A 17,301-nucleotide genomic window follows, 5' to 3' on the forward strand; every position below is an offset into this window, starting at 1 on the left:
CGGAAGTGGCCCTGTGGCTCAAGTGGTAAAGTGCTAACCTTGAGCTGAAGAGCTGAGGGACAGTGCCCAGGCCTAGAGTTCAGGCCCCATGACCAACCAAAAAAATTAAAAAATAAAAATAAAAAAATAAAACTTGCAATAGATCTTGTTTTTTTTGTTTTTTGTCAGTCATGGAGCCTGAACTCTGGGGCTGGCTGCTGTCTCTGAGCTCTTCAGCTCAAGGCTAGCGTTCTACCATTTGAGCCATAGTGCCACTTGCAGCTTTTTCTGCTTATGTGGTGCTAAGGAATTGAACCCAAGGCCTCATACATGCAAGGAAAGCGCTCTACCACTGAGCCACCTTCCCAGCCCCTGGTGTAGATCTTAATATCTCAGGATATCAAAATGGCTTACCTTATCATACATACTACCACCAGAGTTATGAATAATGGGAAGATTATAGCGATTTTTTTTGTTTTTTTTGGGGGGGGGTCCGGTTGTGGGGCCTAAACTCTGGGCCTGGGTGCTGTCCCTCAGCTCTTCAGCTCAAGGCTAGCACTCTACCGCTTGAGCCACAGTGCCACTTCCGGCTTTTTTTTTCTTTTTGCTTATGTGGTGCTGAGGAATCAAACCCAGGGCCTCAGGCATGCAAGGCAAGCACTCTACCACTGAGCCACCTTCCCAGCCTATATGGCGATTTTTTTTTGTCAGTTGTGGGGCTTGAACTCTGGGCCTAGGTGCTGTCCTTGAGCTGAAGAGCTCTATCACTTGAACCACAGTGCCACTTCCGGTTTTCTGGTGGTTAATTGGAGATAAAGAGTCTTACAGACCTTCCTGCCCGGGTTGGCTTTGTGATCCTCAGATCTCAGCCTCCTGAGTAGCCACCAGCACCTGGCTATGGTGGTTCTTTTTAAAAATAAAGCATAAGAGGATTTCACTTTTAGAAACATAAGATATAAAACATGGTTTGCCAATAGAACAGATAAAACTACAAAAATAGAAGATTTCAGTAGTGCATGGGGATGGACAGTTTTTTAATTTAGAATTACTTTTTCCCATCCTCCCTTTTTGAATTTCTTGTTATTATAAAGGTGATGTACAAAGAGGTCACAGTTACATATGTCAGATAACAAGTACATTCCCTTTTAGACAATGTCATGCCTTACCTAGTTCTCTCCCAGTTTTTCCCTCCTGTCCCCACCCACAGGTATAGTTCATTTTCAACATTGTGTCAACTGAGTACCACTGCTGAATTTGTTCCCCCTTTGTTTCTCCCACTTGCCCTCTTACAAAGCACTTGTTGTTCAAAGTAATGTTTACTTCTATAAACTGAGCACATCCTGAGAGATGGACATGGGGTAAAGCTGGAGGTAAAATGTGAGGCTCCATTGTGGTTGCCCTGGGATCCTTACAGGCATCACTGTTTTAAGATGGCAGACGATGTGAATGAAGGTGAAAGGTCTAGAAACCATATCCTAGAGACTCTTGGAATTAAGAGACTATAGAGAACATTTGTCATGTGAAAGAAGAAATAAACACCTTTCCTACTCGGGACAACTAACCCATAGCAACATTTAGAGGGTGATCATTTTTTTTCTTACATTATAAAAAGGCTCTCCTGAATTTTGAACTATAGGCTAGGAAGCAGAAATGTGACCACAGCCCCAAATTTTCGGCCAAATAGATCCCATTCTATAGGTTTTTAAGACCCACGTGGAGGAGATACTCAGGGCAGAAGTCCTCTGCTTATAGCAGGTTCCTTTGCCCAAATCCCATTGTGGAAGTCTTGTCACTTGAGGTGGACTTGATTTTGTCAAGCTTTATAATGGCTAATATTGAAGGAAATTTTTTCTCTCTTATACCTGCCCAGAAGGCTTGAGGAAGCAAGCTGATGGCCTTCCCATCTCTCTTCCTTGTACCTCTGTCCTGACTCCATCTGTGATTGCCTGCCATTCCCAAATTATATTGTTTACTGGAAGTGTTAATGGTCAAAGCAGGGCTTCTGATACGCTAGGTAAGTACTTTACCACAGAGCCACATTCGTAGCCCTCCAAGTTCATCTATTTGAAAAGGCTCAGCAGAGTCCACAGGACATATTCATAGAATACTTTTATTGAGAGCCAGAAGATACAGTGTAGCAAGCAGAAGAGGTCTGAGAGGTATCCTTTGTTTAAGCTTTCCAAGTCTTATTTATATTGTCTCCACTACTCCAGCATTAGCTCCCAAAATCTTAACTTTGGGAGAGCTCAAAGTAAAATTTCTGAGCAAGGTTTTTAATGCCTCTCTCTCTGACAACATAATCAACCATCCTGACTTAATCTGTTATGTCAGTTGGAAACCATCATTAACAACAACAACAAAAACAAAACAAAACCACCCAGGGAGTACCATAGTAATCATGCACCATAAATTCTTCTACTGTTACCTTAGCCCAAATCAAACAGCCAACATTCTGATATCCCTCAGAGATAAGAGGCAGAACTTTTTCACTCTAGCAGTAAGCCATAGCCTCCATGTGGCCTCCTTCCACCTTGTTTCTCCCTAAAATGCTTTGTAAGTTAAAAAGAAGAAAAACAATGCATAGCCTGTATAGCTTTGTCTCTTGTCTTGGGCTTCTTACCCTCAACTGATCTTTAAGGACAGTGAACTGCCAGTGTGTTCATTATTTTTCCATTTGTCAGATTTTCCCCTGTTGGGGATTGTGAAGAGGCATGTTTTTAGAGTTTATACTGTGAGATCAAGATGGCTCCTTTTATTTAACCTTGATGACGTTTTTGCTTATGAATTCACACTTTCAGTTGATTTTCACTTATGAATGAATGAATACTATTGCTATCGTCTTTCACGGACACCTGACAACTTTATAAAGCTGAAAGAAGTACAAAGTTCCCAGGAGAATCTGTGTTTGCTGGTGTTATGGTGACAAAGGTGCCCATGCTGATGGTAAAACCATCGTGAGATACTTGCTCAAGTCCTGAAGGAGAGTATAAGCATTCTAGCCTCCAAATGACTGTAGAACTACCATTACTCACCATCTCTATCTGATCTCTTCCTATCTTTCTCTCCTCCATAAAGACCCATTACTTATGCATGTGACTAGAAAATAGTACAAATTTAATCAATGTTTAAATTATCATATAACTTGAGTCTATCCTTCAACATCGTATTCTAGATTAAGAACCAAAATGTCAGATGGTTCTTTCTACAGACCAAGACTTCCATTTTTTCCTGACTAGGTCTTCTAAATGTAGACATGTTGACAGAATAGGGCCAACCTTTGTTCTAATCTCTCTTTCTTTGAAGACAATATATGGAAAGAAATAAACTAAAGATAGAGGACTGACAGAGACAAATTGAATGATGGTAAAGGTTACAAGAGAAATTCATCACATCTCGAACATCCTTCTGGGAAAGGAAAGTGAGACTTTCAGCATCAACTGTCAAACTTCCAGAAATGATATTCCCAGGTGTTCTCTCCCTTTCCCTTCATGAATCACCTTTTGTGTTATAGATGTCCTTGGAAAGAGCGGCACCTTTTGCTTATCAGGTACATTTGATCAGCTATAGCCATCTGAGAGCCAGAATGGGTCATGGGAAAGAGCCTAGGACAAAGAAAGGGGCCTGGAAAGAAGGAAGGGATTTTTTATAAGGATAAAGGAAAGCCAAGAAGCATTTTCCCCAGAGTCAGTATAAGCTCCTTAAAATCACCGGCAGCCTTAGTCCATGGACTTTTCACTTTGTAGAAGAGCTGATATTTAGACACCACAGTCTGCTCAGAAGCTGCCTAATTCACTTAAGTATCAAGATATTTTTTAAATGGTGTGCATAATTACCTAATTTGGAAACTGCTGAAGAACACGTCAGGATCTTAGTACAGAGACTCTGAGATGTTTAGGATGCTCACAGTCCTATCACCTTTAATACACTTGGAAGCTCCAGTGTGACCATGAAGAAATGCTGCAGCATTCCATGTGGTAGAGGTGATGACTCCATTAAGTTGTAGGCTCAGTGGTGAATTGCTGGACAGAATTCAGTGATGCACTACCAAATCTGAATCTTTGAAAATTTGACACAAATTCAATCACAGGAAGCCCCTGAGCTTACTAGTTTACTCCCTGAATGCAAAAAGAACTCATAAATATGAGATAGACCAGAACTTAGGTATCCATTCCAACTTCTTCAAGGTACAGCACCTACTCTTCCCAAGTCCAGTGGCCTTAGTGTGACAACATCGACTTAAATCTGGTACCATCATTCCTATAGTATCAAGCTTCATAAAAGAACCACATAGAGAAAAGAACTATCTTAAATATTTTTAAGATACTTTAGAGAGTGCCAAGAAGTTATCTGTTCTCCATCTGCCCAGATATTTCCTGTAATCTTACTACTTTCTCTTTTTGATAGAAGGGGGTGCTACTGGGGTTGGAACCACTTGAGCCACCTCCAGCTTTTTTAATCCAGGTAAATCCTCATGTTTTTGCCACAGTCCAGACTCAGACTATGATCTTCCTAACACCTTCCATATAGCTGGGGTCAGAGACACACACCATCACCATATCCAGCTTGTTGGTTAAGACAGAGGTCCTACTCTATTTTGCCTGTTCTGGCTTTCAACTAAGAACCTTCTTTCTGATCTGTACTTTCCCAGGTAGCTGGGATTTTAAGAATGAGCCACTGTACCTGCAAACTTTATTCTTAATCATACTTTTCATTTATCAACAAATATGAAGACTAAAGAAAAATAGACATAAATACTTATATTTATAATTTTTTTCATGTCCAGTAATATTCATTATGTAAGAAAACACTATTTTTAGTAGCATTAGTTAGCACCTGATCTCCACAACTTAGAACAATTCCTTTAAATGTAAGACAATTTGAAGTTTCAGTAACAACTCATGAGTAGGGAAATGTTTGCTATTTATTTTATCTTGGAAGAACACTGCAAAAGAACACAGGGGGTGTAGACAGTATGGAAGAACTCCCTTATTGTAGCTGGCCACGTGTGGCTTTAGCAACTGCAGGGAAACAGACTAGGGTTAAGGTTACAGATTTCTCTTCAATAAGGGTATCCATGGTGGTAACTTTCATGATGACGGTAGTCATCTTGGTAGCCATCCTGGTATCCCTGGTGGTAACTATGGTAACCATAGCCTGCATACTCATCTTCTGGGCAGCGCATCCCCAGTGACTGCTGAATGGCCATTTCCTGTCTCCGAAGTTGCATGGAGTCAATTAAGTCATACACAATCACCATGGACCACATTGGAGAAGGATACCAGGATTTGACATTTCCATCTTTTCCCACTAAAAGCATAGAGAAGTACTCTGGGCTCACTTGAAAATAATTACGAATGTCTTTCACAAGATGTGCTGGTACATCTTCCCGCTCAACAATGGAGCTCCCTGGAATACAGAATTGGAATTGTTAGTGAATTAAAGAGTGGTCACTCATAAAATATTAAAGTAATAGGAAATCTCTGTAAGAATAGAGAGAAGTCTTTTATCATTAGCTCAGTCATTGAAAGAAGATCAGTTTTTTTTTCCTAGTGGATATTAAATATCCCTATTGTTCTGCAGCCTGTCAAACTAGACCTTTAATTTCATCTTGACAGGATCAACTTCTTGAAACTTTCCTAAATTATCATTATGCTGCTTATAACTCTAAGCTTATTTCCATTTAGCTTACTTCATTGTAATTATAGCTGTCCTTTTGACTTGTTTTTTTTTATCACAAGAAGCTTATTTTCTGTCAAACATGGAAGATACTGATTATGTGAAGAACTGGATCAATATGCCTAGCTATTGTTAGGATGAAAAGAAATGGTGAATGAGAAAGGAATGAGCTGAGATTCTGCTGGGGAACCATTTACTCTGTCTGCTTCTGGGACAAGTGTCTCACTGTCTCATTCAAAGAGCTTGTTCATGAAAGGAAGGATTGGTTTACTTCCTAAAACTTTCAGTCAGTAGCCACTTTTTTCAGTTTCTCTGAATTTTTTTTTTGCTGCATTTACTCATCTGTTGAAAGTAAATAAGTGAGATAAAACCTAGGTGTTTAATAAGCTTGAAATGAGATAATATGGAAGAAAATATACCATAAGCCACTATAGACAAAAGGCATTATTTTAGTCAAGAAAATGAATACATTTGAGTGGTTTTATGGTGAAATCAGTATTAGTCCTGGCACCCCTTACTCTATACACATCCTGTGCACACAAACATGTCTCCACATTTAGATACTACACATGCAGACATACACACATTCACACATACATATATATATGCACATGCATGTATAAATAGATGCAGACATACATACACATACAGTCATACAAAAAAAAGACATATACAATGTGAAGAGTCCATGAACTTATTCTCCTGTGAGGTATGCCCACCACTTCAATATAGCTTACTACTATTTAACTGAACTTAATACTAATTCATACTATTCTAAAATAGCAACATGTTACCGTTAATTGGGAACAATTCCAAAACTCCTCCAACTTCTTCTCCAACTCCTAAAAGTTTCAGAATGGTTATGTGGCGTAGACCTGAGGAAAAAAAATAAAGAAAAGGAAAAACCACAAAGTTAGAGGAAAATTTTTCTCTTCTCTTTCCTTTACAGTACCACAGCCTTACACAGGCTAGGCAAACGTCTGTCTTGAGTCTTGCTTCCAATCCTCTTGTCTGTTAGTCTATTTGTTTGTCTGTCTGTTTGTGGAGATATGCTATCCCTAAACTTTCTTTCTGTCTCTGTCTCACTCTGTATTCCAGTTTTGCCTCAAACTCCATGTCTTGCTGCCTTCTCCTCCTGAATGTTGGGATTACAGATTGTCAACCTGCACCATCTCATGTGGCCTTAGAAGAGAAGATTTGAGACATCTTTTGTTTCCAAGGACCTTATAACCTTGTAAATTTAAAAGGACTATAGAGTATTAAAATTAAAAAGAATATAGAGTAACCTATAGTAAAAACAATCTATTTTTAAACTGCTTCCAAAAGATTATAAGTACTTCTAAAAACTGAAAAGACCAACTGGAGATCTTAAGATTAAAGCATAACATTTTTTAAGACACCAATTCTTTTAAGTGGCAAAAGGGAAAAATAGCAAAGCCACTGAGACTTTAAAGTATCAGAGATGATCTAAGGTTAAGAATTGGTATTCTGAAATGAAAAGTTCAAGCCTGATGTTTCAATAGATTTCATGAATAACCATTTTCTCACAGAAAAGTGGTTCCCCCTCCCTCCAAACACACACATCTATGAAGACTACTAAAGAGCTAGGCATACCATTGTTTGTTGGCTTAACTGGAGGTTCTTGATACCTATTTGGAAAACAAGCAAGAAACACAGACCCTCCCATTCTCAGTTAAAGTTTCAGTCAAGTGGAGAAGCTCCTGTTGATATTTTTGAAAATGAAGCAAACTTGGAGGGATTGAGGAAAAAGAAAATAGGAAGACTAAGAGTCTAATCAGGGTAACAACTTGGAACTAATAAGATATTGATGTTTGTTGTCTAGGTGGAAAATTAAATGGTACAATGGGAGGATTTTTTAAAATTGGACTTAAAATGAAGGCAGAATGCTATTCCCCACAAAAATGTTTGCCTTGACTCTTTTCCTACAGAAGAGACACATTCTGTTGTGAATATTGGTGAGTCATAGTTTCAAAAGGGGAAGATTGTGAAATTCATCAATCCTGGAAAAACATGACTTGTTCAGATTTCCTGTTGCTACAAAAAGAGTTTGCCTATACTGCTATGGCACCAACATTCTGCCCTGAAATTAAAAATAAAGCACCACCTACTAGCTGCTACAAAGGCATCTTTAGAAAATGAAGAAATCATGATTACTATTATTATTTTGTGTGTGTTGGTGAGGGGAAGCTGGGAGGGAAAGAATGAAGAGGTTCCAGATGAAGTCTTGTTAGGTTAGCCTCAAAACCAAGTTAGTCTGAAACTCATAAGCCTTAGACATCAATCTCCAATGTTCATGGGCTCACAGGTGTATTCCAGCAAACCTAGATTTGATTTTTATATTCTTCTCATAATGTATCATTAACTGCTCTAAGAACTTATGTGGTTTTTTTTGTTTGTTTTTTTTTGGTCCGGTCATGGGGCCTGAACTCTGGGCCTGGGCGCTGTCCCTCAGCTCTTCAGCTCAAGGCTAGCGCTCTACCACTTGAGCCACAGCACCACTTCTGGCTTTTTTCTTTTTGCTTATGTGGTGCTGAGGAATCGAACCCAGGGCCTCAAGCATGCAAGGCAAGTGCTCTACCACTGAGCCACCTTCCCAGCCCAAGAACTTATGTTTTAACTGATACTACTGATTGCTCTAAAGAGTTTAAAATATGTTTAAGAATATTGACAAAATATATGTTGAAAGAAAGTCTTAAATTATTAGCCTTAATGGTAGGAGTGTAAGTGAAATTAACATTCTTACCATTTTCAGCTTGTTATCTAGACTGTCTTTCGCATTATTTTACATCTTAAAATTTAAAAGTCCTTTTAATTTACAGGTTTGGGGGGACATCTCCAGAAACTGGGCCCTCATAATGTTTCACAAAATGTATACACATCCCTTTCATTTTATTTATTTTATATTTTGGTAGTACAATTTTTACCCTGTCTTCTTCACCACTGAATAAATAGCAGGGCTGAAGATTTGGCCCAAGTAGTAAAGTGGCAGCCAAGCAAAAAGGCAAGCAAGTGTGAGGCAATGAGTACAAAACTCAGTGCCAACACACACACACACACACACACAGAGTAAGGTTCTAAGATATAACAGGTGGTGGTGCCCACTTTTAATCTTTGCTCTTGGACAAGAGAATGACAGGTTTTAGCTATTTAACAAGATCTTGTATCAAAGAAACAAAACAACAAATGAACTACAGATCTTGCTGTCTTTCTTGGTTTTCAGTTGTAAAGCAAATCGTTTTAAAGGGGAGGTTGTATCGGCTAGACTGCTTTAGTTAATATGTTCATTCCCAATGTCATTCCTAGTTCATAAAAGATAATCTATAGAAAAGCACTCAATGGTGGTATTTAAGTAAATATCTAAGAATTCCCTAAATAAATGATGCTACTTAAGTTTTATCATCTTATGTTGTGTTTCAAAAAGAAACAGAAGACAAGATAATAAAGATAAAACAATAGTTGATTTTCAAACACTTCAATGAAGAATATGAAAATTTTAAAAACTAGAAAAATAAACCCACAGTTTTAACTAAAGCTCCATTCTGCAAACAAGTTTATATTCAATAAAATAGAGTTATGTGTCTAGGAATCAAGAGACTGAGGAGTATTTGGATGATCTAAGCTCCTATGTGCCATTTTAGAATTGACCAAGAAGAAAGTGGTATAAGAAAGCAGAAATGACGTGGCTGCCCACTCACCAAAATTGCATGCTTGGCCACTGAGGGCAGAGAGCTGCTGTGAATAGGCCCAGTCTTCATCATTGGGAGCGGAGATCACCAGTAACCGCCTCCTCCATCGGAACCTGGAAAAGAAACAGAAGACCATACTTGCTGTAAGCAGGCAGAGTAGCATCAGCTGGTAGTTTTTTTCCATTCCCCAAATAAAAATCATTGACCCATGGAACTAATCTACAGCTCCTCGAAGCCATCGCACTTCTTGAGTCTGTGCTCACCATGTCTGAAATGGTCAGATGTAACCAAGACTGGTCAAACTTACATGCTGAACCATAGTATCAGAAGTAAGGGCTTCAGAAGAAAGAAGAGTGAGCAAATACAGACATTATAATCAATGTACCTTATATTAAAAATTGAACTATGTAACAAGGGTAGGGATGAGATGAAGAAAGAGGGGGAGAACAATGAAGAGGGGTGACATTGATCAAGATGCATTTCACTCAAGCCAACTTGCAGAACTGAAACCCCTTCGTACAATACAGAAGAGGAGGAAGGGGAGAAGTAGGGGGAAGTACTTCAGAAAAGAACTGAAGATTCACGTTCTATTAACATTAGGAGGAGTTTAAAAAATGAATATGTGAGCAAGAAAATAAGTAGGAAAAGGCAATTAAATTTTATGTAGGTGTTAGCGACAGGAAGAAGGGGAATGAGAGAGTCAAAGGGTCAAAGAAGGTTCCTCTCCAAAAGAAAAAACCACTGGTGGTTATTTCAGAGGCAAATGCAAATTCTACAATTTACCCCATATGACATGGTAAGATGCGAAACCTTGAGACAGAATATACTATAGTATAGTATACTATTAGTAAACAGCTCTCAACAGCTCTGCCATGGTAAGGTAGTAGAAAAAGATTTTGCCTTGTTCACTGGGAAGCCCAGTTTCAAATTTTGTCACTACTGCCTTTTTGGGTGCCCTTGAATATGTCACTCAATGAAGTCTCATCTTTCCCTTATTCCTGGAATCAAAAACAGCAGAAGGATTGTTTCTAACATATTGATAAGGTGATTTTTTTGTTGCTTTCTATGTCCCTCCCCCACGGTATAACCCCTGTTTTCACTGTATTTGATGTTGGTATAATTTGGGGAGGGGAAGGGAAAGAACAAATTGTTTAATTAGGGATACAGGTGGACCCATTGCAACAATGAAATGTACAAGACCTTATGTTGAAAAACTAACTTCACAACTTTGGGGGCGGGGGCGCAGGCGTGGGGTGGGGGGAGATGGGAAGGGATGGAAAGGGGAAACAAAGGAGAAGGCAACAATGCTTGATAGGAAATGCACTCATTACCTTGCTCATGTAATTGTAATCCCTCTGTACAGTATTTTCACAATTAAAAAAAAAACAGCAGAAGGGCTGGGTGCCAGTGGCTCACACCTATAACCCTAGCTACTCAGGAGGCTGAGATCTGAGGGTCGAAGTCCAAAGCCAGCTTGGACAGCAAAGTCTGCGAGCCTCATCTCCAATTAACCACCAGAAAACCAAAAGTGGTGCTGTAGCTCAAGTGGAAGAGCACTTGCCTTGAGCTCAGGGACAGCGCCCAGGCCCCAAGTTCAAGACCCATGAAGGAAAAAAAAAACAGCAGAAAGGAGTGTTAAAAGGAATACTATAAAAATTAAAGTTCTTTGAGCCGGGCGCCGGTGGCTCACGCCTGTAATCCTAGCTACTCAGGAGGCTGAGATCTGAGGATCACGGTTCAAGTCAGCCCAGGCAAGAAAAGTCTGTGAGACTCTTCTCTTTAATTAAACCACTAGAAAACCAGAAGTGGCGCTCACCTTGAGCTGAAGAGTTGAGGGATAACACCCAAGCCTAGAGTTCAAGCCCCATGACTTACCAAAAAGAAAAAATTAAAGTGCTTTGAGTATTAGTTGAAAGGAGTATTACAAAATTATGCCCAAACCCTTATAAATAGGTGTTATCCACATAGATGAAAGAAATTGTGTTTTCATTGGCAGAAGTCTACATTGCTGAACTTTGTCCGTGGGCATTGTCCGTCACTACGTCACATGATAACTTATTTAAACCTTTGTGTTTGTGAGCAGTAAGTACTATTCTCTAGGGCTTCTAAAGGACATGGCTTAGTTCCCTGCTCCCATTTTACAGAAATTTGTCCAACGAATAAATCAAAGATAGTGCCAAAACAGACTTTTCTGTCTAGTCTAGCCATTTCCCTAATCTTCCACTTTCAGGGGTGCTGATGCTTGGTCAGTGCTGCCAGGATCTTTAATAGGGTACAAAGGATAGACATGCTACATCCAAAGAGCAATTACATAGCATTGTCTCAGACTCTACGCTCATTAGGGAAGGAGCTTTGCTCTTTTTGCCATCAGCACAGGCATACCCTAGTGTTAAGGACTCTCTGAGTTGGCAGCCAAATGAGTTGATTAATAGATTCTCTCCTTCTCTCCTTGTGCCCTATTCACAATGAACATGAAGATTTTTAACCAAGAAGAAAATGGTCTCTTGGGAGAACTGTGGTTCGGGCAGATGAGAGAAAAATGATAGTCTGATGAAATCTAACCTCTGAATGGATAGCAAGGCTTGCCAAGAATTGCTTGCTGTGACATTACTTTTACTTTCTCTGCTTACTTTTCATCAAAGGGAAAGAAAAATTAAAATCCCCACCGAGGACAGAGAGATGAATGTGTTTGGCACAAAAGTGAGGACGGACCCGTCTGAGTTTGTCCGAAGTTTCCCGGGAAAGGGAACAGTAGTGGTTGCTGGGTCACAGACACAGTCTCCTAAACTTCCCTGCTTCCTTAGGAGGGTGTGCCAGACCAGCATTGATCCCTAGCCAGGATCTCAGCCAGGCTAGCCTCTATGGCCTTGTATGGGGTGTCCTGGAAGGAGTTATTTTAGGTGAGGTCTATTTTGGCTTGTTTACCTGTGCCCACCGCTGAATGAAGTCTTAGGAAAAGAGGGATGGGATCTGAGCCGCCCTGTCTCAGACACAACTGAGAGAAGGTCATCTCCCCTACATTTTAGGAGATAGGGACCCAGCTTGTGACACTGAAGGGAGTAATTTCTAGAGCTTTTGACACGCAATGTAAGCCTGACCAAAACTTCACTTTGGGTAAATAGGATGTCTGTCACTTTAGCTTTTCAGTAAATAAAAACCTTACAAGTTTGGCTTATATTTGCTTTGCTTAACTGGCATACCAAAATTAGAGTGCATTTGCCCACTCTTTGGGGCTTCTGTCTCAGAGAGAGGTAATTATAGCCTCAACCAAATGAGCATTGCTAAGGACCAGAGTGGCTTCAGGAGTCTGGTCAACTGAAACCAGTCTGTGCCGTCTCGTCAGCAAATTCGAAGGAAAATTCCCACTTAGACACTGGTTTACTCAGAGGACTATTCTGTTTTTGTCTCCACTCCTCCTTTTTTCTCTTTGCCTGGGTTTCAATTCTGAGGTGTTTGTTGAATCTCTCGCTTTCTTACATCCCTTCACCACAAAGTTCTATAATAGGAGCTGAATAAGTGGCCCAACTACTAACAGCTAGCACTGTTTACAGTTTGTGCTTGATCTTGCGCCATCAGTATTGAATGTACCTTTCAAAATTGTCATAGGAATTGTTATGTTTATTATTACCATTCTTCAAAGAGAAAAACTAAATCCCAGAATGTGTTTTTTTATTTTTTGATTGGTCGTGGAGCTTGAACTCTGGGCCTGGGTGCTGTCCCTCAGCTCTTCAGCTCAAGGCAAGCATTCTAACACTTGAGCTAGAGAGCCACTTCCAGTTTTCTGAGTGATTTATTGGAGATAGCGTTTCACAGACTTTCCTGCCCAGGCTGGCTTTGAACCAAGATCCTCAGATCTCAGCCTCCTAAGTAGCTAGGATTACAGGCGTGAGCCACCGGCGCCCGGCTTCCCAGAGTGTTTTAAGTATTTAGCTTGTGGTCATAAAATCAACGAATGGGAAAACCATAATTCAAAATCAGGGCTGTCTTACTCCTACCTTTAAGTAATTCACTCTTTTATTTTAAGAATTGTCAATGACAATTATGAGCAGAATGGCATCATAAATTGTGAGCACAGTTCAACTACAATCATGGGACATGTAAATTGTAATCATATCCCACTTTGAATACCCATTATAAATATATATCCCTGAAAGAGGATAAATATAATAGGTTTTAAAACTTTTACATTAGATAATAAGTCTTTCAGAGACCTTAGGACTCAATGTAGTTCAACAGATTATTAAGTATAAAATGTTTGTACATCTTACAAATAAAAGTGCTATATTTCAACTGATAACCAACCTGACTTGAATATTATAAGCTTAGCTTGTATAAGTGAACACAACTGAGTGTCAGTTTTTCCTTTCAAATTATGAAATCCATGAAATAAAGATTATAAAAGGCTATTCTTCCTAGGGAAGTGAGAAGAATCTCACAGGAGGATTATAGATGCAGATTTCACAACTGGCCTCAACCTGGTTTTAAGTAATATCAGTAACTGTCAATTTGAGAGTCGACACATTGTGCTTACTGGGATGGTTCTGTGTGTATGCACCTCTTACCACTGAAAGATTCAGAAGTAGGAAGAGACAACCTCAAAAGAATTAAAAATCACAAACAAGGACACAGGATGACCCAATGAGACTCACAAGACACTATATTGAAAATGAATTGGGGGTGGGGAGAGAGTGGGGGTAGAAAAGGGAAGAGATAGGAGAAAATCAAAGAAGGAGGTATCAATGCTCGACAAGAAATGTATTCATTACCTCACTCATGTAACTGTAACCCTCTTTACAGAATCTTTACAATAAAATAAAAAATTAAAAAAAGAAATGCATATTGGTCTCTGTTCCAGGTTCCTTTGACAGCATTCCTATTACCCTTGTAAATGGAGGTGCTAAGAATCTTCTCTTCCAATATTTGTTCCTGGCTCTGGTCTTGACTCAGAACTTTTAAGACCTTTGTAATTTTCTTTTTTTTTTTCTTTCCATGTTTCTTTCTTTTTAAAAAAATGATATTTTGGGGCTGGGAAGGTGGCTCAGTGATAGAGCGTTTGCCTTGCATGCATGAGGCCCTGGGTTCGATTCCTCAGCACCACATAAGCAACAAGAAAAAAGCCGGAAGTGCCCAGGCCCAGAGTTCAGGCCCCATGACTGGACCCAAAAAAGAAAAAAAAATGATATTTGATTTTATTGTAAAGGTCATTTTCTGAGCAATAGAAGCCCAGGACACTTCACTCCTGAATCATTTGGAATTTCCTGAGAGCTATGAGCAGCCTTGCTCTAATGAAGTGACTACTAGCAGCCTGCTGAATCGCCTCAGGATCAGGATTGGTTGCCAGGGGAAAGAATGGTGTGACTGGATGTTTGGAACTCTCAGCTCCAGCTGTCCAACGTCTGGGGATGGTAGAAGGGCTGACAATTGAGTTGATTGCCAATAACTATTGGCGTGATCAATCATAATGATGATTCCATAAAAATCCTTAAAGACAAATTTCAGAGAACTTTTGCATTTCTGAGTATGTGGAGGAACCTGGAGGATGGGGTACCCAGAGAAGGTGGGTATACATCCCCCCACCCTTGATGTTCTTTGATCTATGAATATCTCTTCCATTTGACTATCTCTGTATACCCTTCTTTTAATAACTGAATAAACATAGTTAAAGTGGCAAAAAAAAGATTACAGTAGTCATGTGTGTATACATATGTGTGTGTGTGTTTGTGTGTGTGTGTTCAAGAAAGATATTCCAGTTTATTTTATATAGACAATTTATGTTCTAGTGAAACTTTAAAGAATTTTGGCCTACTAAAGTGACTATCTTAAAGCTCAAATTAGATATGTGTTTAAATAATCAGTTTAGAGTTTTGAAGTTAATTGAAGTAAATTCAGATCTTTAAATATCTGAAAAATTCATGGCATTTATGATATTTACTTACTAAATTTAAGGAGTATTTAAGTACTCAGAACAGTTTGGGTTATTTTATATAACTGAAAATATATTAAATATATAATGGCCATGAAAAATGGTTAAATTATTTGATTAGTGGAATTTTTTTTTTCAGTCAGGGGGCTTGAACTCTGGGCCTGAGCGCTGTCTCTCAGCTCTTTAGCTCAAGGTGAGCACTCTACCACTTGAGCTACAATGCCACTTCTGGTTTTCTGGTGGTTAATTGGAAATAAGAGTCTCATGGACTTTCCTGCCTGGGCTGGCTTTGAACTGCGATCCTCAGATCTCAGCCTCCTGAGTAGCTAGGATTATAGGCATGAGCCACCAGCGCCCGGCCTGATTAGTGGATTTTTAAGCAATGTCAAACACTTTTTAAAGCCCTCCTAAAAGTAGTAGGCAAAATTTCCTAGGTTATGAACAGAAAAATTAAATTTGTAAGCCTAATTTAAGAGCTGAAGAGAGGCTGGGTGCCAGTGGCTCATACCTGTAATCCTAGCTACTCATGGAGGCTGAGATCTGAAGATTGCTGTTTGAAGCCAGCCTAGGTAGGTAAGTGTGAGACTCTTATCTCTAATTAACCACTGGAAAACTTTTTGCCTTAAGCAAAAATTCTCAGGGACAGTGCCCAGGCCCAGAACTGGCATACATAACAACAAAAGTTGAAGAGAGAACTGAGGCCTTAAGTTATCTTGAGTATATTCAATGCTTCTTTATTCAAATCAAAAGTGGATTGCTAAAAAAAAAATAGTCTTTTATATCTTGAAAGAAAAAAAATGGAGCCTGGGGGAATAGCTCAAGTGGTAGAGTCTTTACCTAGCATGAATAAACCCCCAGTGCTACCAAAAAGAAAAAAAAAAAGAAATATTCCTCACAGACAATAGGCTTATCATCAATCTTCTGAGTCACTACCACCTAACAGGAAGGTTTTGAATCAGAAGTCTGTGTTTTAGTGGCCATAGAACTAAGCAAAGAGCCATCTACCCAGTGGACTCCGGAGTCCTCTTTTGGCTGAAGATGGTCTCAAGTCTGAGCTAGACTTAAATCCTCATAAGAGAATCCACTTTCCATTCTTATTTTGGATACTTGCACTAAGGATGGGGGTGAAGGAAGAATCTCGATTTTCTTTCAACTCTGAAATCTTGTGTGTGTAGAAGAATCTTCCCTCATTTCAAAATCTGGGTCTTTGGGCATAGAATTAAAAAATAACTCACATTATATTTTTGAGAAGAGTATGTGATAAGAAGGTAGCCTTTTGGAGGAAGTTATTTGTGGGGCCACTGACTCCTGGAACCAATACTCTAGGATCAGTTACGAGAAGAGTTTGCTTAATTTCCATTCTCCTAAACTAGTTACAGTACTGGGTCATGGAATTGTACTAGAGGTTAAATTAGAGAATAGAGGTTCACTGTTTGGCACAGAAAAGGCACACAAAAGGGATCACAGCATCCAGGATTGAGGCTGCTACCATTATTGCTGCCATTATTTTCATTTTAGAGCTAAGGTATTTTAAGGGAAGTTAGTAAAGAAGCACAAAGCAAGCAGAACAAACCAGGAGCAGACTGAAAACCTGGATGAATGACAAGTCCTATATTCTTTAGAAATCACGTTATGTCGTAAGAGACCTAAGCTTTCTGAGTCTGGAAGAATTCAGATTTTTCCACTTATTAATCACTTAAATATTAAGTCTGACTCACATATGGAGATTTACTCAATACATGTGAGTAATATGGTACAATATGATACACAGTTAACACTGAGCCTCCAGGCAAGAGTTTGCTTCATTTCTGGAGCCCCTTGGCCACTGTACCAGTGGGATGGTGTTTATTTTGATGTTTCTGTAAAGTTTGTGAGTGAATTTTTGTTGCAAATCCTAAAATCCCTAAAGAATTTTCCCTCAACATCTGGAAAAGACTTTATCTTCAAAATAAACAGCAAAAATCTGGAATAGAGACATGGCTTAAGTGGTAGAGCACCAGCAGAGCAAGCAAGCAA

General features: G+C 39.3%; 1 protein-coding gene across 1 annotated transcript in view; it reads right to left on the minus strand.

The window, feature by feature from the left end:
* Nucleotides 1-4,882: 4,882 nt before the first annotated feature.
* Ccdc80 (coiled-coil domain containing 80) overlaps nt 4,883-17,301 on the minus strand; it is a 34,858-nt gene continuing 22,439 nt past the window's right edge. Inside the window, exons 6-8 of the mRNA XM_013028592.1 lie at nt 9,372-9,475; nt 6,450-6,530; nt 4,883-5,385 (exon numbers count right to left, since the gene is read on the minus strand). Coding sequence (XP_012884046.1) covers nt 5,039-5,385; nt 6,450-6,530; nt 9,372-9,475 — 532 coding nt within the window. The 3' untranslated portion in view covers nt 4,883-5,038. The remainder of the gene's footprint in view (nt 5,386-6,449; nt 6,531-9,371; nt 9,476-17,301) is intronic.

This window comes from Dipodomys ordii, unplaced genomic scaffold, assembly GCF_000151885.1.
Source record: "Dipodomys ordii isolate 6190 unplaced genomic scaffold, Dord_2.0 Scaffold111, whole genome shotgun sequence".
NCBI lineage: Eukaryota > Metazoa > Chordata > Mammalia > Rodentia > Heteromyidae > Dipodomys > Dipodomys ordii.